This window comes from Labeo rohita, chromosome 23 (assembly GCF_022985175.1).
Source record: "Labeo rohita strain BAU-BD-2019 chromosome 23, IGBB_LRoh.1.0, whole genome shotgun sequence".
NCBI lineage: Eukaryota > Metazoa > Chordata > Actinopteri > Cypriniformes > Cyprinidae > Labeo > Labeo rohita.
In genome coordinates this window covers 28797806-28823549 of record NC_066891.1, presented here as the reverse complement: position 1 = coordinate 28823549, position 25744 = coordinate 28797806, and the positions used below count along the sequence as shown (strand labels likewise).

General features: G+C 36.6%; 1 protein-coding gene across 8 annotated transcripts in view; it reads left to right on the top strand.

Annotated features, from left to right (window-relative positions):
• Nucleotides 1–25744, top strand: part of LOC127155073 (utrophin) — a 280024-nt gene that overhangs the window by 123794 nt on the left and 130486 nt on the right. Inside the window, exon 1 of one of the 8 annotated variants that reach the window (XM_051097042.1) lies at nt 6087–6348. The exons of the other annotated variants lie outside the window; for them this stretch is intronic. Coding sequence (XP_050952999.1) covers nt 6202–6348 — 147 coding nt within the window. The 5' untranslated portion in view covers nt 6087–6201. Of the gene's footprint in view, nt 1–6086; nt 6349–25744 lie in introns of those variants that run through there. 8 annotated transcript variants of the gene reach the window in all.

The window sequence follows — 25744 nt, the reverse complement described above, 5'->3', positions numbered from 1 at the left end:
CACAGTTTGATCTCTTTATCTGCTGTCCGCTCTAACTACGACTGTACGCTCTACGATTCAGCAGCCTACACACTACAAATGCACTAAATACACTAAAGTACAAGCTGTCAAGCTTTGTACTATAATGGACTGTCCTGACTCTAAAATATGAAGTCGCGCCAATTCATCGAGGAATCTTGTATTGTCATGTTGCTTGGCAACAAATGGCATTTTTGCACCCGTGAAGGGCACTGCGAGGACGTTCGTAGGGTCAGTTGAAAGCAAAGTGAACAGCTGAATTGTTTCATGAAGGGCCCTTACTGAAGGCCGTTGGTGAAGTGTACTGACAATTGTCACTTTAGCATCTGAGAGCAGATTCCTCAAAATTCATTCTGAAGCATGAAGTCATTTAAAGATTTTAGGGCTTTACAGGGTCAAAACTGCTTGCACATTTGCATATTTTTTTTAGTTTTTTTGTTTTTGTGTGTTTATTATTATCATTAGTAGTTATAAAGCTCCACATGAACTCTCTTCAAGTGCTGTGAGTTTGAGGCGCGCATAACGCGCATTTGAAAAATGACGTGCCAAACATCGAGTTTGTAATGACAGCGGTTTATAAATCTGTTGTCAGCAAAAGAAAAGCTATTTAAAAGTCCTGGGGTTTGGAACCATTTGGAAGCAAAGAAAAAAAACAACCATAAATAACAGTTTTGTAATTCTACTGATATTATTTTTAATAATAATAATAATAATAATGATAATAATTGAAATAATTAATCTTATAAAATGCTTTTCATTTCATTAATAATGTAGAGTAGAATACTTTTCAATAGTAGTGATATTTCTTTGTTGATTTTAAAGGGGTCCGATTATGCTGTTTTACAAAGTCTTGATTTTGTTTTGGGGGTGCACTAGAACATGCTTTCATGCTTTGTGGTTCAAAAACACATTATTTTTAACATAATTTACATTATTACAATACATTTCTCCCAGCCTGGCACATAAGGCTCGATTAGTTCCGGGTTTAATGAAGGCCCGCCTTCCGAAAAACAAAATGTGTTGTGATTGGTCAGCTGTCCCACTGCGTTGCGATTGGTAAACACCTTAGACGGTGTTTCAGTACTGACACGCCACTTGTCAAAGAAGCAAGTTCTGTGTACAACTGTTAGCGCAAGCTAGATTAAAGTGATTCTTAAGTTTTAAATATGGATATTTTTCCTTTTTGTCTTTTATTAACCTCCCGGAGCCGTGTGAGCCACTTTTTATTATGGATGGATGCATATTATTGGACTTGTTTTGAAACACTTGTCTATGCCGTTCTAAAGCTTGGGAGTGTCAGGATAAATTTTAATATTACTCCGATTGCATTCATCTGAAAGAAGGAAGTCATATACACCTAGGATACATGGAGGGTGAGCAAATAATACGCTACAGTAGTGTTGGGTCCTATCGTCAGCCTGTGAGATCGCCAATACATGATATTATTGTGCTAATATATTTAATTATTTACATACTTAGTTTCATTGCCCAAAACCAGCTCCAGCATAAGGCTAAAAGCAGCCTAACATTAACATTATCAAAGAACATTATCAATGATCAGTCTAGCCTATTCTAGTGCAAGTTTATGCATTTTAAAAAACGCTTGCGTTATAATTGAAGCTATCGACACTGTATGATGAATAAATCTCTTACCACACACTGCACACGTCTGCGGTGCGTTACGGCTCCGACGCGGCAAGTGGAGTAGACCACGGCTTCTGCATGAGTTTTGCCCCCTGTACTGCACACGTCTACGGCACGTTACAGCTCTGAAGTGGCCACTCTAGTCAATGCTTGTGTTGATACCCGCTGCGCTGCGGCTCGTTGAAGCGTTTTTTTTTCGCGCTACATCACTAAAGTTAGGCTAATGCACCACCTCGTCCCTACCCTCCCTCCGACAATTTGAATTTCCGTGGGCGGGATTCAATTTAATGATATTCTAATGGACTGCATTGTGACATCACTGCATGCAGAAAACAAATGCTGTAGTCTAAAGGAGCCGTTCGTTGTAGTTCTTGAAAAGGGGATACATAATAGCACCCCTTTAATAAAAAAAATATATATATATATATATATATATATATATATATATATATATATATATATGTGTGTGTATGTATGTATATGTGTGTGTGTATATATATATATATATATATATATATACTTAAATATATAAATGAATAAATAAATAAAATTGCAGTTAGATTTTCCCATTTTGGTCATGTACACTAAAAGTAAAGCCAAGGTTGTGGGTTTGATTCCAGAAACACAAGAGACACTGATTTTGATAAACTGTAAAGCTTAAATGCAAGTGGCTTTAAATTGAAGTATCTGCCAAATGCGTACGTTTAAATCACTTTATTTGACATTTTTGGTTTCTAATTTTCATTCAGCTTCTCTCCATCTGTCTTCCACTTAGTCATTGACAGTTTCGTTTATTTTTTGCATGATCCTTACTTTGTAGTCATGCATCGTATATCATTTTGTCTTTTTCTCAAGGACATGTTCAGATCATTTATTTTCTTAGAAACATGTTTGTAAAAGACAGCTGATGACTGGAGAATGACATGTTATGAAAGTGTTTAATCTTGGCGGATGTCTTTGTTTGTTTGACGTCAATGACAGTGACATGAGAAATAACGTTATTGATGTCTTTATGATTTCAATGAGAACTGCTTTCCTATTATTTCAAAGATAATACTGTTTGAAGTGCTTGCTGTGACGTAAAACTGCTGTTTGTAGATTATCATGTATTTCTTTTCCTTTCTTTTCCTTTATTTCTTTTGCACAAGCTCATGGTTGGTATTCCGTTGTTTACTGTTGTTTGGAGAGATTTGTTTGCCATCCGTCTTTATCACTGTACCACTGAATCACGCTCAAATCACAGTGGCTCGCTAGTGATTAGTGTGACAGACAGACTTATGAAACTCACATCAGGAGACAGAGAGACAGACAGATTTGAGTCGCAAACACAATAGGTGTTTGTTTACCTGGAGATTGTAGTGTTTCTAACCTCTTGAATGTGAAATGCTGTATTGTGATGTATTTCCGACGAAACAGCAAGATTTGATCAAACAGGAATTGATTAGATGGTAAAAAGTGGTTGTTGTATGCTATAATGGAGGCAGGTTGTTGGAAAGAAAGGATTGAAAATAGATTTGTTATGTTGGTCTAAAATGAAATTAGAATTGACTAGAATTGAATTAGAATTGAAAGGGATGGTTCACCCCAAAAATGTAAAATCTGTCATCATTTACTCATGCTCTTTTTGTCCCAAACTTGTATGACTTTATTTCTGCTGTGGAGCACAAAAAGATATTTTGTAGATTGTGCTGGTTGCTTTTCCATACAGTTGCAATGACTGAAGACTGATGGATTTAAGCTTAAAAATGACACAAATGCATCATGAAAGTACCATAATAATGGTTCAGATGACACGTACGCTGTGTCACAGAACTTTTGTTATTTACTCAAATCTTTTCCTCTTCCTAGCTTATAATCTTTACGTCTGGATCATCGGATCACTAGCCAGTTTTCAATCCAAAGCTGCGAATTTAACTTGGAATATCACATTTGCAAATATGCACCGTTACCATCCAATGAGTCGAAGAGAACAAAATCGTCACTTGCTGATAAACTGGTACTAATTATCTTATATTAAAAATATAAGAAATGTAGGAGAAGCCACTGAATATAATACATTTCATATACAATTACTTGCACTTCAGAGCGAGCAGATGAAACGCAACAAAAGTGGTCATTGCTTTCGGAGGCGGATGCCTGATGTTTGGGAATGCAGTCGTGTAAGACAGTTCTGCGAGGCAATTATACAGAAATACTTTGATGACAGACTTTCCTCGGGCATTTAAGAATGACCATAACAACATTTCAGATGCTGGGTAGTCAGGGTTATGCCATCCCATGATGCAAGGCTTTTTGATGCGCATAGAGAAATTTATTCGCAAAATTTATTTGCTTCTGTCTGCCATTATTCACATTCACAAAACAGGGTGATGGAAACAGAGGATATTGATTACTTGAGAACTGGATCAGATTCATGAATGAATCTTTCAGATCAGTTCCTTGAATGAATCTCAACTCATAAATAGATAAATCAAAAATGAGTATGTAGAACGTACAGCTTAAAAAATGCCAGTTGTGGATTAATTGCAAAAATGCATCGTAACAATATTTTGACAATGATTTAGGTATTACGGGATGACAAAAAGGTGTTTGTAATTTTGACAACTCATAATAGGATCCTACTATGTTTTATTTTATTTTTTTTTCCAAATTTATTTTTTTCCCATTTTAATTTTTCTGGATTTTTTTCTGAAATTTTATTATTATTATTATTATTATTATTTTTAATTTAATTTTTTTCTAGACTGAACTTTTTTTTGTTTGTTTGTTGAATTACATTTTATTAATCAAAAAAACAAGTCTAATTAATTATAAAAAAATTATGAAACTTACACAATTTCACATCAGTTTATAAAAGAATTAACAAAACAAATTACATGTTTAGTGCCCTATGAAATGTTTTATTTTTTCTCACCTTCTGTTTTATTGTTACCAAATTATGTTTAAGCATATCTAATTATTTGAATGCATAAAAACAACTTATTAAAGTTTTTTTTACAATATTTTTACAATATTTAATTTTTTCTGGTTATCAAATGAAGGCATAAGATATTCATTGAAGTTATCTTTTATTACTGAAAATGAAATTTTTGGGCAAACAAAGTCACTAATAAAATTTAAACATTAAAGAAATATTTTGCCATTATTCCTTAATAAAATAAAGTTTTAACGATTTTAGTAATAATAATAGTAGTAGTAGTAGTAGTAGTAGTAGTAGTAAACCAAACTTTTATTTTGATGCGTTGTCATGAATACCTTTACATTTCTGTGTGTGTGTGGTATGATGATAGTTTCTCAAAGAAATGGTAAAATACTCATAAAGAAACTTCAAAGCAGTTCTGGAAATGTTGTTCATGTATTTATGTCCTCGTTTGGTCTGCGCCAACAATTTATATTTAAATAGTCTAGGCTTAGTATTTAGAGATATTAGTCCATATCGCAATTTAATTTAAGTGTAATGACCTACTTTTGATTAATTTATCCACACTTCGGTACAAATTCTGTGACATTCCACGTTATACAGTAAATTCAGTTTTTATGACTGGATTCCGCAATTCCGTCTACGTTTCGTGGAAATCATGATATATTGTTAATATACAAATATCCAGAAGTACAAAAGGTGAGCTATTGCATGTTTTCATAAGCTTTGGACAGTAGCAGACAAATCAATTTTTTTTTTTTTTTTTTTTTTTTTTTTTTTTTTTGATATTTGTTATTTTATGACAATATTATGGTGCGTTTGTGCCGTTTTGGAAGCTTAAACTTGAAATTAAACTTCTAATTGCTTGGAAAAAGTGACCAGCACATTGTTCAGTATCTCTAATTTTATGTTCCAAGAAAGAAAGTCAGGCATATAGGTCTGGAAAGACATTCATCACAGTAAATGTGGTCAGAATCTTGATTTTTGGGTGAACTACTCCTTTAAGAAAGTAAATGGGGTCAGTATTGATTTCATGTTAGCTTTGTGAACATTTGTCGTCAAGGGTCATCAGAAGCACAGAATGAGATAATAATAGCACTTTCGCACAGCGAAAGAGCGAGCGGTTTCCATTCAGAATCATTACCGTTCTCCTCATGTCTCCCTCGTTTCTCTGATGTGTCTCACTGCTCTATTTCTCAGTCTCTCAGGAGATGTGCTCTTTTTCAGTAAAGTGTGTCACCCTCACTCATTCCCTTTATGAATTTATACACTCTCTCACTCGCTCTCGTTCTTTTGCCGCTGAAAGAGACACTCCGTCTCTTGAACGCTCTCCGGAGTTTCTCTCCTTCCGTTGTATCAACCATTCCCTCCCCCGTCTTTCTCTCCCTCGTTCATTCTCTTTTTTTTGTCGTTCAGTGTTAATTCTCTCTCCATGACTCTTGTTTATCGCTGGAGAGGAGCGAGCGCCCGTTGCCGACTCACTCCTGATGCGCTCGAGTGTGCGCGTGTGCGTGCGCGTGTGTGTGTGGGACATGTTTGTCAGGGCTCGTCACATTTCGCTCTGCTGGTGGTGGGGGATATGTGAGCGTGCGTGAGCGCGTGTGTGTGTGTCGGTGAGGATGCGTGCTCTCAGACGCTGGCAGTCGTGTGCAGGCAGAGTTAAGATGATGGCTGTAGTTCGGACGTCTCTGCAGAAAGTGGTGGTCTTCTTACACCGGCTCCAGAGAATGGCGATATCTTCACCGCGTTACCAGAAACTGTGCAAGGTCAGTGTCGTGCGCACACACTCGCCAGTGCGCTTCCATCGCATCTGTGCTAGTTTATGGTAGTTGGACTTAGTTTGGTTTAATGTGAGTTCTGTTGAAGTTCTACTTAAACAGTTTCTTGGATTTCTTCACATTCTTTTTTGTGATAACATTTTTTTTTTCTCTAGTGAAATGCTTTACAGTGTTTTTATTTCATGTTTTGACAATGCCTTGTTTTAGTGCATTTAAAATAGTGCAAGTTTGCAATTTGTAGTGTTTGGTTCTGTTCTTCATACCAAAAGGCAATACTGATAACTCATACAAACCATGTACAGGATCAGAATGAACATTTGAAAGACATTGATTTAATAATGTTTGATGACGTGGTAGTTTGATGTGAACTGTGATGTAGTTTCCAGCTGTTTGTCGTAAGATGACCAGAAACCTGTCCAAACCACATTAGAGCAGAAGGAACATTTAAAGGAAATGAATTTGATGTAAAATAAAAGAGATTTTAAAGGATTCCTGTTAGTAATATCACATATGAGTGATGCTATGTTTAGCTGCTGTCAGCGTGAGCTGTCAGCAATCATCCTTTGAGCATGAGTGTGTGCGTGTGTGTGATAGAGATTAGAGAAAGCAACAGCTGTTCTGATATCCAGTGTTTAGCTGAAATCCTCACAGGATTTACACACGCAACACACGGCACTGCTGAGAGATGGAGAGCTTTTTGAACAATAGCGAGTTCATCTTTGTGTGCGAGTGTGTACGTGTGTGTGTTTATTGAAGAGATGGCAGCACGTGGCAGCGTCGTGTGTGAAAGTGAGTGTGGGTCTCTGTTATTGTAAGATTCCGGAGTTTGTGCTTCTTAGGTGGATCACGTTCAGCACTTGTTTTTGGTATTTTGTTATTTTTATTCTTATACTACGTACATCCCCACTTTGTAATGTTATTCAAGGTTTATTGCATTATAAATAAATGCAATTTAGTAATTTGGCATTTTTCACCATCTTCCTGATCTTTAAACTAACAATTAAACAATCTGTTTTTGCTCTTTACAACTTCCATATGTAAATGAGCTCTATTGTGATCATTTAATCATGTGTGCTAGCAAAGTTCACACTGTAATTCAGTCAGAGCTGGTTCAGTTGCTAAATGCTGATTATGTGTTCATGTATAATTGTGCGGTTATATATGAATGTCAGTTCAGGAAAAAATTAAAGATGCTTTTTGCATGAAGATTAGCTGCTTTTATTAGAAGTGGAAGCGTTTAATTTCTTACATAATTATCGGAGTTTTGTCCTAACCATCCATTGCCACAGCAAGTGATAGGACATTTTCTAAGCTGGCTGACTTGTCTTTGTGTGGATGATTTCTATGTGTTGCAGTATTTTCTTATTCACTGTGAACAGTTAAATGACTTTTTATTGGAATCATCTTTTCGTGTCTGTTTGGACAGGTTGTACATTTCAGTAAGTGGTCTGGGTGTACTGGAGCAGAGTTTTAATTAGTGAATGTTGTAATATGTCACAGACTACATCCAACTTATTTCAGTAGAGCAAACAAATCCTGTTTTCATAATATAACCCCTTGAAACCAGACTCAACATCCAGTTTCAAGAGAGCGAGAAGATTAAAAAAAGAACGAAAGTGAGTGTAAAAGGAAAATAAAGAGTGAAATTAGATTACGCTACGCTATATATGCAGAAAAGCAGTCGTTTAGCAGATGCTTTTCTTCAAAGCGATATACGGTGCATTTATAACAGGAACAATCTCACTGAAGTCACCTAAGGTTAAGTGTCTTGATTAAGGGGAGATGAAGAAGGGTGTACTTAAATCTTTAGGTACCACACAATTTGTTTCATTTCAGTCAGATTTTAAAATTATTCTCAGTGGCTTCCTCGTTTCATAGATAACATAGGCACAAATCTTAGTTTGTAAGATAGACTGTGTTGTGTCAAATTCTTGCAAAATTTCAAATCAAAAAGTAAAAACATGTTCTGACTCCTAGTAGAATCAGTAAGCGGTTATAAAAATCTTGTATCTGGGACGACTCTTCGCTTTCCCGCTATGCAAATAAAAATCTGCATCAGAACGACCATAAACTTTGTGGTTGTCAGTCAGCATGCTTCTTGTTTCCAGCATCTATCTTATTTTATGCAGAACATTGTTGTTGTTTTTCTTATTGGTTTATTGTAAAATAAACATTACTGAGCTTTTTTGTCCGTTGCTGTTAAACTTCTGAATGCTTCCCCATATTTGATGTTTTCAAAGACTATTGCCACTGTAGATGTGCTGCCCATGCTGTTTTTGCGGTTTGCATGCTGTTGTTTTGTTTTGCCCTACATATGATATTAGTTATCAATAATTAACTCCAAAATCTAAAAATTACTTACCGGTTCATAAGTCGCATATGTGAAATCCATCAGACGAAACGTACACACTCCATGAGTACCAACTTTACCCTGAGGGACATAAGGTACTCCTCACTCGATTAAGCAGCCCTAGGCCAGATGGAGGCGGTGCGGTGATCGTTTAAGCGTCCCTGGGCGGCACTGCTGGCTCTGCACCCTTGGGAAGGCATCAGTCATTCTGCGCTCCATTACTCTCTCCTGGGAGGAATCCATCTTTTGAAGATCATTGAAGCCTCCAAAGACTTGCTCTCCTGCACTACCCCATATGTGTGAGTGTGGTGAATTCGTCCAGTTCAGAATGAGCCTCAAGTTTGTGTGTGTCTGGCAATTCCACATCTGACTCCAGATGATTCATTTATAATTTAATTCATGATTTTCTTCCAGTGTCTGAGTGGAATCCAGCTGCATGACTGTCGAAAGGCCCCTTGTGTGAGCAACCTCTCACATGATTCCTTCTCTTAAATAAACTTGAGATATTACTTACAGCCTCATTTTTAATGTTTAGAAACCAACTGTAACTGTAACCAACTTTAACTTGTCCATCAATATGTGATAGACACTTAGACTAATATACTTGAAATGGAAGTCTAACCAAGTGGTTCCCAACCAAGTATTTGGAGGCCCCCGGTACGGCGCACTCCATGTCTCCTTAATTAAACACAACCAGTTCAGGTCATTGGCTCATTAGTAGAGTCTCCAAGACTTGAAATGGGTAAGTCGGACATTGTTCTTTACACATGCATGACAAGATAAAAACCCCTATGAAAATTTTTGTTACAAATGCATATGGTAATTATAGCCCTAGTATTGTGGTATTTTCTAAGTGAATGAACTGTTGCAATGGAAGTAAATCATTCTTTTGAAGTGGAACTGTGGCTAAACCAGGGGTGTCCAAACCTGTACCTGAAGGGACACTGTCTTGCAGAGTCTACCCCCAGCCCCAATTAAACACACCTGGTGCCTAGTCCAGGTCTTCAAACTCACTAGGTGTGTGTTTGTAGCTAAACTCTGCATGATGTTGGTCCTCCAGGGAGTGGGATTGGACATCCCTTGAGATAAACTGATTGTTGAATGACCTCTGTTAGTTAATTATTGGTTTAAACATGCTGAGAGATTAGTACAACTTTCTGCATGCATAACGATAATAAATAACTAGGGCTGTTCCTTCAACTGACTAATCTGCGGAAGCTGAGAGAGTTGCCTGGTGACAGCTCGGATGACAAGTGCGTAAGCATATGCATAGGTTTTTATAAAAAAAGACTTAATAATCAAGTTAAAATGACCGGAGTTGGCCTGAAACATTACTGTATCGATGTTGTGTAAGAGCAACACTTTCACCGCTCCAAGCAGGTTCAGTTCTGACCTCTCTGGCTGACCACCTCTGTTTTCCAGAGGCATGATAACCCTGGCCTGGCCTCCAGTTCAGAGACTTAACCCCAACTGTGTGTGCTGATTCAGAGGCTTTAAGATAATGGTGCATTAGCAGTCTGTCATGCTACACACACTCCGGCAAACACACACCAGCTAGGTTCTGCCTCTTTCACACCACACTCATCTCTCCTTCTCTCTACTACGCACACACATTGTGAGTCACGGCCGCTCCTCCCCTCACTTAAAGCACATTTGTACTGATGTCCATTACTGAGAGCCTGAGTGGAAGTGCTATATTTGTGTGTGCAGGATTGTAGACTGGACCGTGTGCCAGAGTAAGATCAAGATTAATTTGCATTTATGAGTCGGATCATCAAAATTTGCCACATTTTAGGAAAGAGATGTGTGGGCGCGTTCATAAATCCATTCTGACATTGGGTGATATATTGTCCGTCCTTGGACAAAGTTGTCTCGGAATTGGCTGGTTGTAAAGGCTTCTCTCCTCTCCCCACCTCTCATATCCAGTCATCTTCTTCCATTTCTCCTCTTCTTTCCCCATGTCTCGTCTCTTTGTGTCCCACCACTCATGTCTTCTAATGTTCCTCTCATTTTCACACTTTCCCTACCTCCTCTTGTCTCTCATCTAGTCTCTTTGTCTTCATCTCTTGTCACTCTGGTCTTCTGTCCTTTAGTTTGTTTTCTTTGTTTGTCCTCCTTCCTAGTTTATTCCCTTATTTCTACTCTCCTCTTTTCTTTGTCTTTCCCTCTCCTTTTCTCTTGTCTCATCATTCCTGTCATTTCCCCATGTCTCTTTCTTGTCTCTCCTCTGTCTTCCTCTTCCCCATGTCATGTTTCTTCTCTACTGTTTTCTACTGCTTGTTTCTCGCCCTTTCTTTTTTGTCTGTCAGCTGTCCTTGTTTCTCCTATCTTCTTCCCTCATATTCTCATCGCTCCTGTTCTCTGTCCTCTCCTGCCCTCCTTTCCTTTGTCTGTCCTCTCCTCTTCTTCCCTCTCATCTTCCATGTCTTATTCTTCCATGTCTCACCTCTCTTCTCTGGTCTGGTGAACACAAGTTGTTGGAAATCACTTGTTGTTTAATTTCTCCATCTCAACATCTTTGAGTGTAATTCTGTCTTCTCCTGATCAATAAGGGCCTGTCACACACATCTTCATATACATACGTACTGGCCACCATCCCCAGCTCAGCTGATCGATATGTCCCACTCTCGTGAACAAAGGCTCAGATTTCCATTCATCTTTTTCTTTCTGTGCAATCCCTCGCTCTGGGGTGGTAGTCAAGGCATGACATAAAGGAATGATAGCTTTCCTCACAGCGCTCATTTGTTTCAAAGCTCTGTCCATCTAGACAGCACCTCTTTCATCATCTTGAAGGTCTGCTCATGGGTCATGTCTCATATTTGGTTTTTTCATCAGTCTACTTTCTTTTGTAGTTCTCCTCTCTTCTCTTCTATCTTGTCTCTTTTCTTATCGTCTTTGCTTTTTTATCCATCTCCTCTCTTTTGTAGTCTTGTTGTAGTAGTTGTTTTTTTTCCTCTTATAGTCTTATTGAAGCTTCATATCTTCTGTGCTTAATTGGTATCTCTTCTCTTCTCTTCTCCTTGTCTCATCTTGCCTCTTCTTGTCTCTTCTTGTCTCTTCTGTCCTCCTCTCCTCCATGTATTGTCTCTTCTCTCTACTCATTTCTTCTGCTTGTCTCTTGCCCTTTCTTTTTGTCTCCTTGTCCCATCTCTCCATTTTCATGTCTCTTGTACCCTCACATCACTGCTGTAGTCCTTCAGCCTTCATCTTGTCTTTTGTCTTGTCAACTGTCTTTGTTTCTCCTGCCCTCATATTCTCCTATTCTCTGTCCTTTCCCCTCCCTGAGTCTCCTCTCCTCCTTTCTCATCTTGTCTTTTATCTTTCATGTCCCATTCTCTTCTCTTCTCTTCTCTTCTCTTCTCTTCTCTTCTCTTCTCTTCTCTTCTCTTCTCTTCTCTTCTCTTCTCTTCTCTTCTTCTCTTCTCTTCTCGTCTCGTCTCGTCTCTACTCGTCTTGTGATTAATTCAGCTTCAGTTCCACACATTTGTTTATCTTACTTCTGTACATGCCTGTGAAGACTGATTGCTTTTACACATCGAAAGACAAAGACCTCTTCATGCTTTCATAATTACATACTGATGCCATTTTAAAAACAGAACGTTCACAAATGACAGAGTTTCTGCCTTTTAGTGCATTGCTTGCTGCACCAGCGAGTCAGTGAAATGCGGTTCAATTCTATATCCATTTCTCTCTGTCTCTTTATTCTCTTCAGCCAGTGCATTTCAGGTCTTGCTGTAGCAATTTCTTAACAGTCTGAAAGTAAAATGGATAACCCCCCCCCACAAAGATTCATTATTGCACTGAGAATAAAATGCCCGCGGATAAATATAGAAGCCATGTTCTCCTGGGCACAGAACCAGGACTAAAGTCACTAAAGACAGATAAATATCCTTCGCTGGACCTGCTAAATAATTCATGTACGGCAAAGAGCAATGATCAAAGAAGGATGTCTGAAACAAAAGCATTCACAGCACATATATAAAGGATCTCCCGACAGGGACTGCTCTGAGGTTACTGCTCTGAGTGTTGTATAGATCAGACTCTCTAAACCTCATACACTTGTCGTTTCTGTTGGGAATTAATGTCAGGACTACTAAACGGGCAGGGCCAGAGGTGGGATTGACCTTACTGTCCTGTCAGATTACTCTCTCATTCCTATTGATCAGATATTGATCAGATATCGACCAAGTCTTACAACACAAGGCTTTTGTAAACCTTCACTCACAATTAGCATGTTGGTGTTCTACACACTAATATACATTGGTCAAGTTCTTATTAGTTTGGACTGTAAAGCCTCGTAAAACTCTAAGATTGAAAGCTTTATTAAAAACCAATTAGCTCTGTGACTCCGAGACAGCAGAATATATGTGGTCTAAATCTACCTCCGCTAGCAGCTTTGTCCCATAATTGTTTATTTCAGTGGTTTTTTTTATGTACACATCATGAGTACATGATCTTCCATAGCAGCCACATTCACATGCATTCATTTTAGTAATAAACACAGAGTTTTCATGGTGTTTCCTGGCCTTTCAGCGCAAGTTGCTGGAATCCAGCATCCCCGTGACCCTACATGGGACAAGCGGTTAAGAGAATGGACACATGGAGTTCCTGTCCCATCCAAATAGTCTTTTAACTCTACCTGTGACAATTCTACTCCAGGAGTGTCCAGTCCTACTACTGAAGGGCCGCTATATTGGAGAGTTTAGCTCACATGAACCAACTAATCAAGGTCTTCAGGATTACTAGAAACTTCCAGAGAAGCGTGTTGGGTAAGGCTGGAGCTAAACTCTGCACAATGTTGGCCCTCCAGGAGCTTTTGCTCTACTTCTACTACAGACTTGACTAATACCTGTGGTGATGGCTGTCTATTTTAGCTCTAACTCTACTTTTGTTAATTACTCTAGCTTTACTGGATCTCCTTCTATCTGTATCTCTGCTAACTCTACATTCAACTTGCCTTTTCTGGCTTTACCTCTGCTGACTCTCCTTTTAGCCGAGTCTCTGCTAACTCTTCCCCAGCTAATTACTTTACTACTTCTGACTTTGTATTAGCTCCTGCTTTTCTGACTCTCCTTCTAGCACTTTCTCTGCTAACTTCTGTTGGTGTACTTCCGATTCAGTCTCTACTCTATCTGTACGTTTGCTTAATTTGTCTCTGCTGACTTTTCTTCCTTTAGTTCAGGGGTGTCCATTTGTGGTTCTTGGGTGCCACTGTTGTGCAACACACCTGCCCAGAAGTTTCTACTGATCCTGAAGATCTTGATTGGTTGGTTTGGGGTTGGAGCTAAACTCTGCAAGACACTGGCCCTCCAGGAAAGGGATTGGACAAGCCTGTTTTAGGTTGTCTGTGCTGACTCTTCCTCTGCCTCTGCTCACTCTACATCTTCTGAGTCTTACTCTATGCTGACTATACCTCTAGCTTAGCCTCTGGGACTAGCTCTACTTCTGACTTATATCTAGTTTTGCCTATGTTTCAACTACTCCTCTCACTAACTCTAATTACCCAAATCTCTGCTTATACAACTTCTAGCTTTGCCTCATCTTACTCCCAGCTCCTAGTTGTCAAACTCTGCTCCAGTACTGCCACATTCACGCTAAGTTTAGCTTCAATTAATCAAGACGTTCAGATTTGCTTAAAAATGACAGGCAGATTTGGACCAGGTTGGACCAAAACTCTTCAGGACAGTGGTCCTGAGAGACCTGCTGTATGTCCACTGTCTCTACTTCTAACTCTACTCCTGTATATTCTACCTGTAACCCCACAGTTAACTACCTAACTTGTAACTCGGATTGCACTAGGTTTAATTCTACGTCTATTTATTCCATCTCTGTTAACTCAATATGTAGCTCTATAACATTACTGTCTCTAATTTTACGTCTGTGTACTTTACATATTCCATAATACATAACTCCTTCTCAACTCATTTGTTTGTCAGCTCATTCTTTCTCTAGTTCGATGTCTCTGCATCTTTTACTTCGACCCAATAAATGTCCCACATTCTCATGCAGTCATTTTTTAAGTTTTTGTTTGGTTTGGTTATAGTGCTTTTAATCTAAAGTAAGATATCATTGTGAATAGACTTCACTAAAGATTCCCGAGGGTCTGTACTGCAGGCGCTGGTTTGTGTTGTGTATATATATTTAGAGAGATGTCAAGGCCTGTTGAGATGGAGTCTAATCAAGAGTTCTGAGCGCACTCTACTACTGTGTCACTCATTGGTGCATCATGGGAGTTTGCTGTCATAAAACCCTTCTCATTTCATCCCTTTTTTGAGGCTGAATACAAATGACTAGAAAATTCCTCTCTCCAGACACACACAAGCACACATCATGCACACACACTTCCATACATCTCTGAATAGACTGAGGAAATAGCTCAAAGATGTATTTTGAATTGAATTTTCTCTTGCAAAAGCATTCCTACACATACTGCTTTCTTGGTACTGGCTTCCAGGAGCAATGAAGGTTTTGCGTGACAGGTAGTCTTTTTCTCTCTCGCTCTGTCTCTATTTTTTGGCCCTTCCTGTCACTCTCTCTCTCCTATTCTCACAATCATTAGGAAGACACTGTTATGCCCTGGAGTGTTGTTTGGTACATCATTTTCCCTCTCTCCGATTCTCTCCGAATTTCTCGATCTCGATGGTTTTAAACTTACTGGAAAACTTTTTTTAATGGCATTGCCAGTGTTTTGGAAGAGTGAAAACAGTCGCTTATAATAATGATGCTTTCTCTGAGATGCACACGCACTCTTTTTATCTAATCACTGAGAGCGTTTGCATTCAGATAATCCATCCTACTTATTCAGGGTCAGTTCAATAGTGTTCTGCTCAAGGTGGAGAGGCAGACACAAGCAAGCTGATCTTTGATTAGATGTTGTTCAGCTGCAGCCTCTTGCAAGACAAGAACGCACACACACAAACCTACACACATAAACATGTATACTAGCAGCTCAGTTTCTGTTTTTGACCCAGTATGTGCATAGGTGGGAATCTCAGCCAAAAGCGAGATAATGCTCTACAGTTTTAATGTATATAGTTGGGATGTTAAATAAATCCTTGACACCACATGCATTTTGGTGATTTTGGGACTGCATTGCACAGCATGTTCACTTCCAAATCCAGTGTAGCTGAATGTAAACTATTCTTTGTGGGCTTTCAAAATATTCTGTTTGTTGGTGCACCCTGACATGTCAATTTCTGTCTCATGTCTGACTGGAATAGGGAGCTATATGAATATTTTGGATGATCTGGGATAGGGGTGTGCAATATTGACCAAAAATGATATCTCAGTATTTTCTAGGATTTTATCAATAATGACAGTTAGACAATATTTTACGATATATTTTATGAGTGTGTTATGTTAGTATCTTAAGGACTACTGTGGACAGCTGTTTTTTTGTGTGTGTGTGTGTGTGTTTTCAGTTCACAGCAGTGATAGAAATAAATCTTTTCCAATAAGTTTAAATTGATTTTTACCTTTTATGGGCATTTTCACTTTCATAAAGCCATTTTTCTTTTTTTTTCTAAAAGTGTGCATCATCTTTTCGGGCAAATTCGGGCTGTTATCAAATAAATGAAATCTTTATTTGGTATTTGGATGTGAAAAATGGCATTTAGATGTATTTACACTAGGGCTGCCAAACGATTAATCGCGATTAATCACATACAGAATAAAAGGTTGAGTTTGCCTAATATGTGTGTATGTGTGTACTGTCTGTGTAATTATTATGTATATATATTTTTTGGGTGAAATAGAGTAAAAAGGCAGTATGGTGACTAAAACGTAAGTCTCTTAATATTACCTTATTGTTTATTAAACTGATATATAAAATCAGTCACATTTGTAATCATGCTGACTTGTGGAGAATAAAACAACACTCTTCGTGTGATACTGATGAACTATATGAAATGATACAAATATATATATTTTCTTCCCCCTATAGTTTAACCTAACTTTCTAGACTTCATCATGTAATATGTGCGTGCCCTTTTGTTTGCTTTTCGCAATATACTCTGTCATATTGTTAAAACAACAATTGCAATATTATCGCAGACGATATATACTGCACACCCCTAATCTAGCTCTGTTTGGGAAGCTTGTTTGTAAATATCAGTTTCGTTTTGTCGCACCACTAGTGGAGAGGTTACACACTGCAGCTTTAAATGCATTGAGAAAGTTGTTTAATGTTGTATGATATGTTTTTGCTGTACATAATAATTACACATATTGGCTGTGTAGTCAAATTAGCTTGGTTTTTAGAGACTCAGATTTAGTTTGTGGTTCATTTTTCATTCAAGTTGGATGGTTGTTCAATTTAGCCGTGTCAAATTCTGTTTGATTCTGATCTATTTGAATGTCCCAGCCTTATGATGCAACAGTTAAATTCACCATGACATCATAATCAAAGCATTGCCATGGTAACCACCAGCTCTTTCCGACCTCATCAAGCAATCTCGTTATATTAACATGCTGGAATGTGGAATATGATGTGATGGTGGCCCTTGCATAACCGCGGCTCATTAAAATATCATAGTGCAGACACTCATGACGCTAATTAGTTCACTCACTGCAGAATATTCCACTGATGTTAAAACAGACTTATTAAAATGTGTTTGATCAGATCAGGTCAAATCAGGGCAGACTAAAGAGAGTTAATAACTGCCCTCTTAGTTACTCCTAATGATGTTATGAAGGATGACTTTTGGAGAACTAGTACTATTTTAGTTGCAGGACTTGTATATTTTTCCCCCTGAGGTCCACTTATGTCCTTTTGATCCGTGGAAAACGCAAATGAACCAAAGTTGTGTGTGTGTGTGTGTGTGTGTGTGTGTGTGTGCTTTTCAAGGTGTAAAAAACTCAATCTGTTAAATCAGATTAAAATGGTCATATAAACTTAGGTTTGTTTATAAGATTTAGATTCTTCAGAAAGAACTGCAGAGCTGTAGGTGCTACACACAGCCAAATATGTGCAGTAAATGTGCATGGTCATGTGTATTCATCTGTCTGATATCAAAAGTTGCAGACATTCAGAATGAGTAAGTTGCAAAAAATGTTAATTTTTCACTGAGAGGGAACTTCTGAGTTTTGAATGTTATTTATGTTTTCATAATACAATGATGACTTATCTCAAAGGATCAAGGACAATTGGATACCTTGAGTCTCTTAAAATAACTGCTGTGTGTTGGAAAATATGATTTGAAGTGATACAAGTCTAGCTTTTTTGTGTTTTCTTTATCGTGCATTTTCTTTGTGTGTTTCCTCGCTGATTAAATAAATGCATCTGTACTTCAGTACAATTTTCCAGTTATACACAAAAGCCCTTCACCATTATAGTCTGTTAAAGTTGCGCTCACACTGAGACTCTAAACACAGAAATCAGCTTGACTTCCCACAGTAAAAACACTCTGAGCACCAATTCACTCAGACACAATAAGACACTTGATGTGCTGAAGATACTTCAGTGGATATTTTAACATTTTCAAATCCTTAAGACACGGCTCAGCTATACACAGCCAACAACTTTGAGTACAAATGGTGCAACAAACAGGACTGTGATATTCATGCATTAGCCTCACTGACTAAATAAATAAATATTAAACGTACATTAGGGCTGTCATGATTCCTTGATTCAATATTAGTCGATTATTAAAAAAAATGTATATATACTTATTTACTTTATTATATGTATGTGTGTGTGTGTGTGTGTGTGTGTGTGTATGTGTGATTATTATTTGATTACTCGATTAAACAGAATAATCAACTTTATACTTGATTATAAAAAATACTCAATTATATGTCGGTGTATATATATATATATATATATATATATATATATATATATATATATATATGTGTGTGTGTGTATGTGTGTGTATGTATGTGTGTGTGTTTGTGTGTGTGTGATTCGATTACTCGATTAATCGTCAGAATAATCGACTTTGTTAGAGACAGCCCTAACGTACATCAAGACTGTTAATTACCTAATTTTATGCCATTTTAACATCACCGTTGGCTTATAATTGTGCCTGCATCTTAAAATAACACCAGTTGTTATTCCAGAGTTTAGCAACAGCCTCTTCAACAGCCTCTTTATGCTTGAATAATGCACGTTTTATTTTTTCACATGTCGGTCAACCCCTAGTGTCAACCCCAGCGTGCCAGTTTTAAAAGACTCTCACTCACGAGTGCACACAGGGGTTGAGTTGCTTCATTAAATCACAGCGCAGTTGTCAGAGGGGCGTCTGAGAATTTCGCTGTAATTTGTCGTCACATTTGCCGACGTGGTGAGATGAGATAATGAATGCAGAGCGACTGCAGAAACTTCCAGGAATGTTTGTCAGGACTGTCTCACTGCGGTTTATTTCTGTCTGCCCGTTTCTCCGAGGACGAGCAGGAGATTCGAGGAAGTGACACATCTCGTCCCCTAGTGAGGGAGGATCAAAGAGAATTCAAAACACACCAGATCAGGTGACAGAGTAACTACACATTCAAAACTCAGATGTTTGCGTATCACGTGTGTTTCGCTTTCTTATGTATTCCTCGCTGGTTTATATAAGCTCTATGAAGTAAGTTTATTTAATTTTTGGTGGTTAATATATTTTCAGTTTAATTATTTATTGGCAACATGAACGTCGAGAGAGGGAAATTACTGGAGTACCGCTGTCATAGAGTATGCTGAGTGGTTTTTAAGGTGTTTCCTTCTTCAATCCACCTTTTTCCGGGGGGCGCTACTGTAAAAAAGAACATGGGTACAACTTCTGGGGAGGAGGAAGTAGCATACCAATGGTATTTTGTGTGCTAATTAGCGAAGAGGCTAAGTGTATTTCAGATCATTGTTCACTTTGTAAAGTTGCAAACCTTCATGAGAGATTACGGTGCTCAGGGACAACTTGTGCTGTTCGAAGTTGTTTTTGCACATTGTTAGCAAGTTTGGATCACTAAATCTTGAATGACTGTCAATTAGTGATGTGACATTTGAAGGCATCAGAGCTTGTGTTAAGAGGTTTGCCAGATGAAGCCTTGATTTGAGGCTTGTGTTGTTAACGTAGAAATCACGAAACCAGTGACAAACAAAGCCACACTTTCTGTCCAGTCCGGTGTGTGATTCACTTTGTGTCGGGAAGTGGAAACCCCCAGATCTTTCTTACTTATTTAATTACATTTTTAAATACCCAGTCATTCAAGTAATATGAAAAATACAGGTTATTTCAGGAAAATTAAATATTTGCCATATGCATTTTATATATGTCTACGTTATTCTTTTATTAGATCATATATATACTCACACTGTTAGGCTTTTATTTGTGCACATAACTTGAGTCGATCTATGGAATGTGTGATGAATGTTTTGTCTTTCACCGGCTTTTTGCTGCTTTATTTTTTTTTTTACTAATCACCAACTTGTGAATATAAGTCTGTATGTTAGCAGTTAACCAGTATAGATTTTGTTTTATTGGGCAATACCATTATCTTAGAAAATAAGGTGCCTGATGTAAAGCCGATCCATGTTATATAACACTACTATTATATAAAACAAAACAACACATGCGTGGCTCCAATGAAATTTTGTTTTATTTTACATATTTACTAAATAAGAAGTAATTAATTGTAAGTTTTTTACATCTCACATATCTGATGTGAGTTAAAAAGTCATAATTGTGAGATATAAACTCGCAAATCTGACTGTTTTTGCGTGATATAAATCAGAATCAGAATTGTGAGATATAAGCTCGCAATTGCAAGTTTTTTATGAAAAAACAGTATGTTTTCAGAATTGCAAATTGCAGAATTTAAGTCATAAATTCTGAGAGAAGTCATCAGAATTTTAAGATACAAACCTGCATTTTCAATGAAAGAAAGAAAGAATCGCATTGTGAGAGTCACATGTCTGACTTTTTTCTCACATTTGCAAGTTTATATCTCACAATTCTACGAAAAGTCAGAATTGCTGAATCGAATTTGCAATGAAAAAAGTCAGAATCGCATTGTGAGGAAAAAAGTCACAATTCTGACTTGATGTCTTGCAATTTTGAGTTTATATCATGCAGTTCTGAGAAAAAAAGTTGGAATTGTGAGTTTGTATCTCACAATTCTCCTTTTATAACTCGCAATAGTGCAGTTATAAAGAAAAGTCTGGAGTTGTGAGATAAAAAGTCACAATTTTTTGCCATGGAAATGGGCTTCCATAGTAAATTAAGCAGGTTTATTTTTAAACAACTTCCTAATTCTGTAGTTTTATTATAGTATTTTTCACAAATAAAGAAAGTGATAAAAACATGCCTAAAAAAAAGAACACTGTAACCAATGATGCACTCAGCAATCTTGTAAGTTAGTGCACAGTGAGAATCATACTTTGCTTCTGACACTTCTTGGCCAAACAGAAAACCTTGTCTGCAAATCCAGTAATTTAAAAATTGCAATGGATTACTGTAAATCACTCAACCACTAATATGATTTTTTTTTTTTTCCTGTTAATTTTATTATCCACCATTTCAAAATTGGCCAAAGGTCTGATGATGTAAAAAAGTAACAGAATGTCTCTTTTCAACAAGTGGCATTGAAGTACAATTTGTGTCTACAGCACAAACATCTTTGATCAAGTTGCAGGCCAAAGTTTAATGTTTAGGCTTAGGAGTCTGTTCAAATCGTGCACAATAAACCATGACATTTATTTCAGAGAACAAATAGTCCTCTGTCTATGAAAGCTAATATTAAGGTAAAAGTCACAAGGTCTTGCCTTTCAGAGGTCATTTTTCCATCATTCATGACCTTCTGATGCGTTTGGTTCATTTCTTTCGGTTTTAGTTTTTGGGGTTTTTTTTTTAGGCTACCAACTCAGTCTGACCTTAAAGTCTTTTCTTTTGCCTCATTCATCTCTGTTTCTCTCCATGTGAGCTTTTTGTGTTTCTCTAAATGTGTCTGTTTACCCAGAAGCCTTCACCTCTCAGAGGCGGAGAGATAGAGGCAGACAGGCAGTATATCAGAGGCGGAGAGAGACCTTGTGGCAATCTGACAGCATCTGCTCCTCAGCCGTGATTTAAAGTGTGCGTTAGTGTCAGTGTGGTTAAGTGACCCGCTAGATCGCATCTCTATCACGCTCCACAAAAATCATATCACATGTAGCGTGACATACGTGCTTTGCTCCAGCCGCCATGTTTCATTTCTTACGCTGTCATCGTGTCACGGCGTGAGTAACTTTATGCCACAATAGTGGTGTATATCATGATATATTTGTTTTTTGCTTCAAATTAATTTAAAAAAATTACATTTACATAAAAAGTTGATGGACACAGAAAAAAGTATTCATAGGAACAAAAGTATTCATCAATGCAAAAACAGGAAGTGAATGTATAGATAAATAAGCCATTCTACAGAATTGGTGCAAATTGCTGTCCTTCAACCTAAAAAAAAAAAAAAAAATAAATAAAAAGCATTTTAGTATTCAAATCTTAAGTATTCAACTCTTCTTTTTTCTGCAATTAAGCACTTTTTTTGGGAGTTGTTCCATAACATTTAGTTTTTATATGTGGACCACTGTTCAGAACTGGTGAAGTTTTCGTAGTGGCATTTTTGTTTTTTCGGGTATTAACCCATAGAATTGTCACTACCGAAACATATCATCGTTATGTCATTTGTTATGTTGTATCATCATTATCATTGGTAATATGTTTCGGTGGTGACAAAAAGGAACACATAATCCTCATATTTGGGGGAAATAAACAATTTTATTACAGTTTTGCTTTTTTTGTGTTTAGTAGTGCTTTAGTATGAGTTAAAACTTTAAGGTGATGTAGTTACTACCAAAACATTGCTGTCATTAGAAAACGGGAAGTTTTGTAAAAAATAAAGTATACTGAATCATCAACTAAGATGTTATGATTTTGGATTATAGATTTGATTCAGTGTATGTTCAGTCTAATGAATCCTTAACTTTGAAATCAGTATGATCAACTTTTTGTCTTTTAACAAAGAAAAATTGGATTCAAAATATAACAGATCTCTTAAATTTCACTTGAAATATTGTTAAAAATTGAATTATGAATTGATCTGTGAAAAACTTTTTATTACTGTTATTATTTCTGTGCTTTGGTAGTGACAAATCAATATGAGAATTAACAGCACAATTGCTAGAAATGTGTATACAACTGACTTGTAGAATGGCCCATATATTGTATGTACATTCATTCATTAATGGTCAATATTAAATATGCTTAAAAGAAAAGAAAGAAAGAAAAAAGGCAAATAATGTTACATGTAGTCTTTAAAAAATCTTAAACTTCATTTATATTATGCCGTTGTCATAGCTGAATGTTGTTGTTTTTACTCTACAGTGTTAGTGTTTTATTATATATATATTAGTATATATTCAAGTATATATTTCAACTATATAAAATCAGTTTGAATACAAATTGTGCAGTTTATTGACCCTTTAACTGTCACCATCCTAAGTTTACTTCACCATATTACAAATAAATCCTAATCTAATCATGACAAACTATACATCGTTGGAAAGGTCTAAGACTCGTAAATAGATATTTTACCATATTTTTGTGTTAGAAAGTATGTAGGAAAAGTAATAGATTAATATACATCAACATGAGTTCTGACCTTGTCACAAAAGACTTTCTTTGTTGCTTTTTTCCCTATCACAATTTAGAAATCATAAGAAATTATATATCAGTGCAAAACTTAAAATCTCCAAATTCATCCTTTGAAAGTCATTTTAAAATCAGACATTGCATTAACACGGAAAACGTACATCAAAATCATATCACAAAATGTTTTCATTCATGAATTATAAATATTTAAGTCTGGATAGTGCATTTTTATGTCTCTGTTAAAAAATGGTAGTGACAGTTAAAGGGTCAATATATGTTCTCCTCTATCATCATAAAAGCTTTGAGTGCAAATTATGCAGTTAAAAAATGATTATTAAAAAAATATTTGTATTTATTTATTTTTTATTTTTGTTTATTTCACTGTTTCTTTAAATGTTTGCATTTCGAGTTCATTTCAATTTAATTTTCAAGACACAAAAATAATGATATCAGTAAAGTTGTTTTAATCCTCGAAAAAAATACTGAAAGTTTCACAACACAAATGGACACATTTGATTTAATTTTTACATTTGATGCATATGAATCAGCAGAATTTTTAATTTGATATATTGAATAAATCATTTGTCAATCTGACAAGACCTAAAGTTTTGTTTAATAAAAATTGCCTGAGATGACGTGTTGTGTAAAGTGCATTAGCAGATGACGGTACTTCTGCATAGTTGAGTTTTAACACTGACAGACGCATGCAAATGTTATTGAAATTGAACGGCATGCACTTTCCTTTCAAACATGCGTCATTGATTTTTAATGCATTTAGATGTAAAAGCAGATCAGCTACATAAAGTACATTTAGTCCATTTACTGTCTAATGGAGCAGAGAGAGCACAAGAGAGAGAGAGAGAGGTTGGGGGTATTGTGTTTCCTCCCTCTAGACGGACTGTAACAGTATTTGAGGGAAGACTGCTGACCGCGCTCAACGAGAAGTGATCGCAAACCAATCACCTGACCTTGTGTTCAGCACATCTGATATCTCTGGTGTCATGACGACTGCTTCCCAGCAACCCGCTGTGTCATATGACAATATGTGTGGTTTGTTTCCTGAAAAAGCCTCGCACTTCCCATCTGCTCCTCCTCTGCGTTTCTAATGTGCTGAAAATATGTGAAATTACACTGCAAATCTGAGTGAACTCATGAATTCTCAGCACTTTTAGTAATGCGCTGGCCATTAAAAACGCTTTCCACACACGCCCAGCGTGAACGCTCGCCCACATCTCCCTCTCGCTCGCGTCCAGATCAAGCAGCTGCTGTTTGTTGGTTAATCTCGTTTGGGGTTTGTCTTCTGGCAGGTTCACGAAGGCACCTTGGATCCCACCGTTCAGCCAAACTGGATAATTAGGTTCATTAAGTTTTCTCTTTTGTACATTAGCACCTCTCTTTCTTTCTCTCTCTCTCTCAATTGTCTAAAGGCTTTTACATCTGAGAGCTCAGTTGATGTGAAGTGGTTTTTGCAAATTGGGATGTGCAGGTGGTCTGGGGGTACTGGGGTTCATCTGAACTCATCTACAGTTCACGACTGATATTAAAGTAGTTTATTACTCGCACGTCTTCTCTCGAGTTATATTGTTGTATTACTAAACTACAGCCATTATTGCTCTTAGTGGTACCCATGTTGATGATGCAACGTACTGTGGTTCAGAGCCAAACCTACACTGTGAAAAGAGATTTGTGGGAGAAGTTGAAATCAAACTGGCATTTGGATCAAGCAGTAAAACCTCACAAATTCAGGTAACGCTGTACAATGTTGTCTATACAAATTTGTTAACACTAGTTAATGTAAGAACTAACGATGAACAATACATTTATTACACTGTGTTCATCTTTATTAGTTAGTTAATAAAAATACAGCCATCCGTTGTTTATGTTAGTTCACCGTGCATTAACTCATGTTAATAATGCATTAGTAAATGCTGAAATTAACATAAATAAGATTAATAAATGCAGTAGATGTATCGTTCATTCTTAGTTCATGTTAACTAATGTAGGTAACTAATGTTAACTATTGAACCTTACAATTTAAAAATTATCTTTATTAAAAATAATCTAAAAATGATGTAAAATCATTAGGGGAAATTGCCATGAATTTCTTTTCTTTTTTTTTCTTTTTTTTACAAGAATACAATTACAAGATTCAAATTAATTCAAGGTAATTTCTCAAACGTAAATTTGTAATTTAAAAATAATTTAAAATGTAAATTGTAGAGTTTGGAATAAATAAAACATATCTTCAATAAAACAATATAAATATATAAATAAACAAATTGATAAATGTATAACTGATGAATGTAAAACTCTCCCTCATATTCTGAAATACATATAAACATAATTTTGTATATGTTTGAAAATGATGTAGGGGAAATTAGGGAAAATTGGCATGAATATCAGATTCAGAAATTAAAAAAAAAAAAAAAAAAAGAAA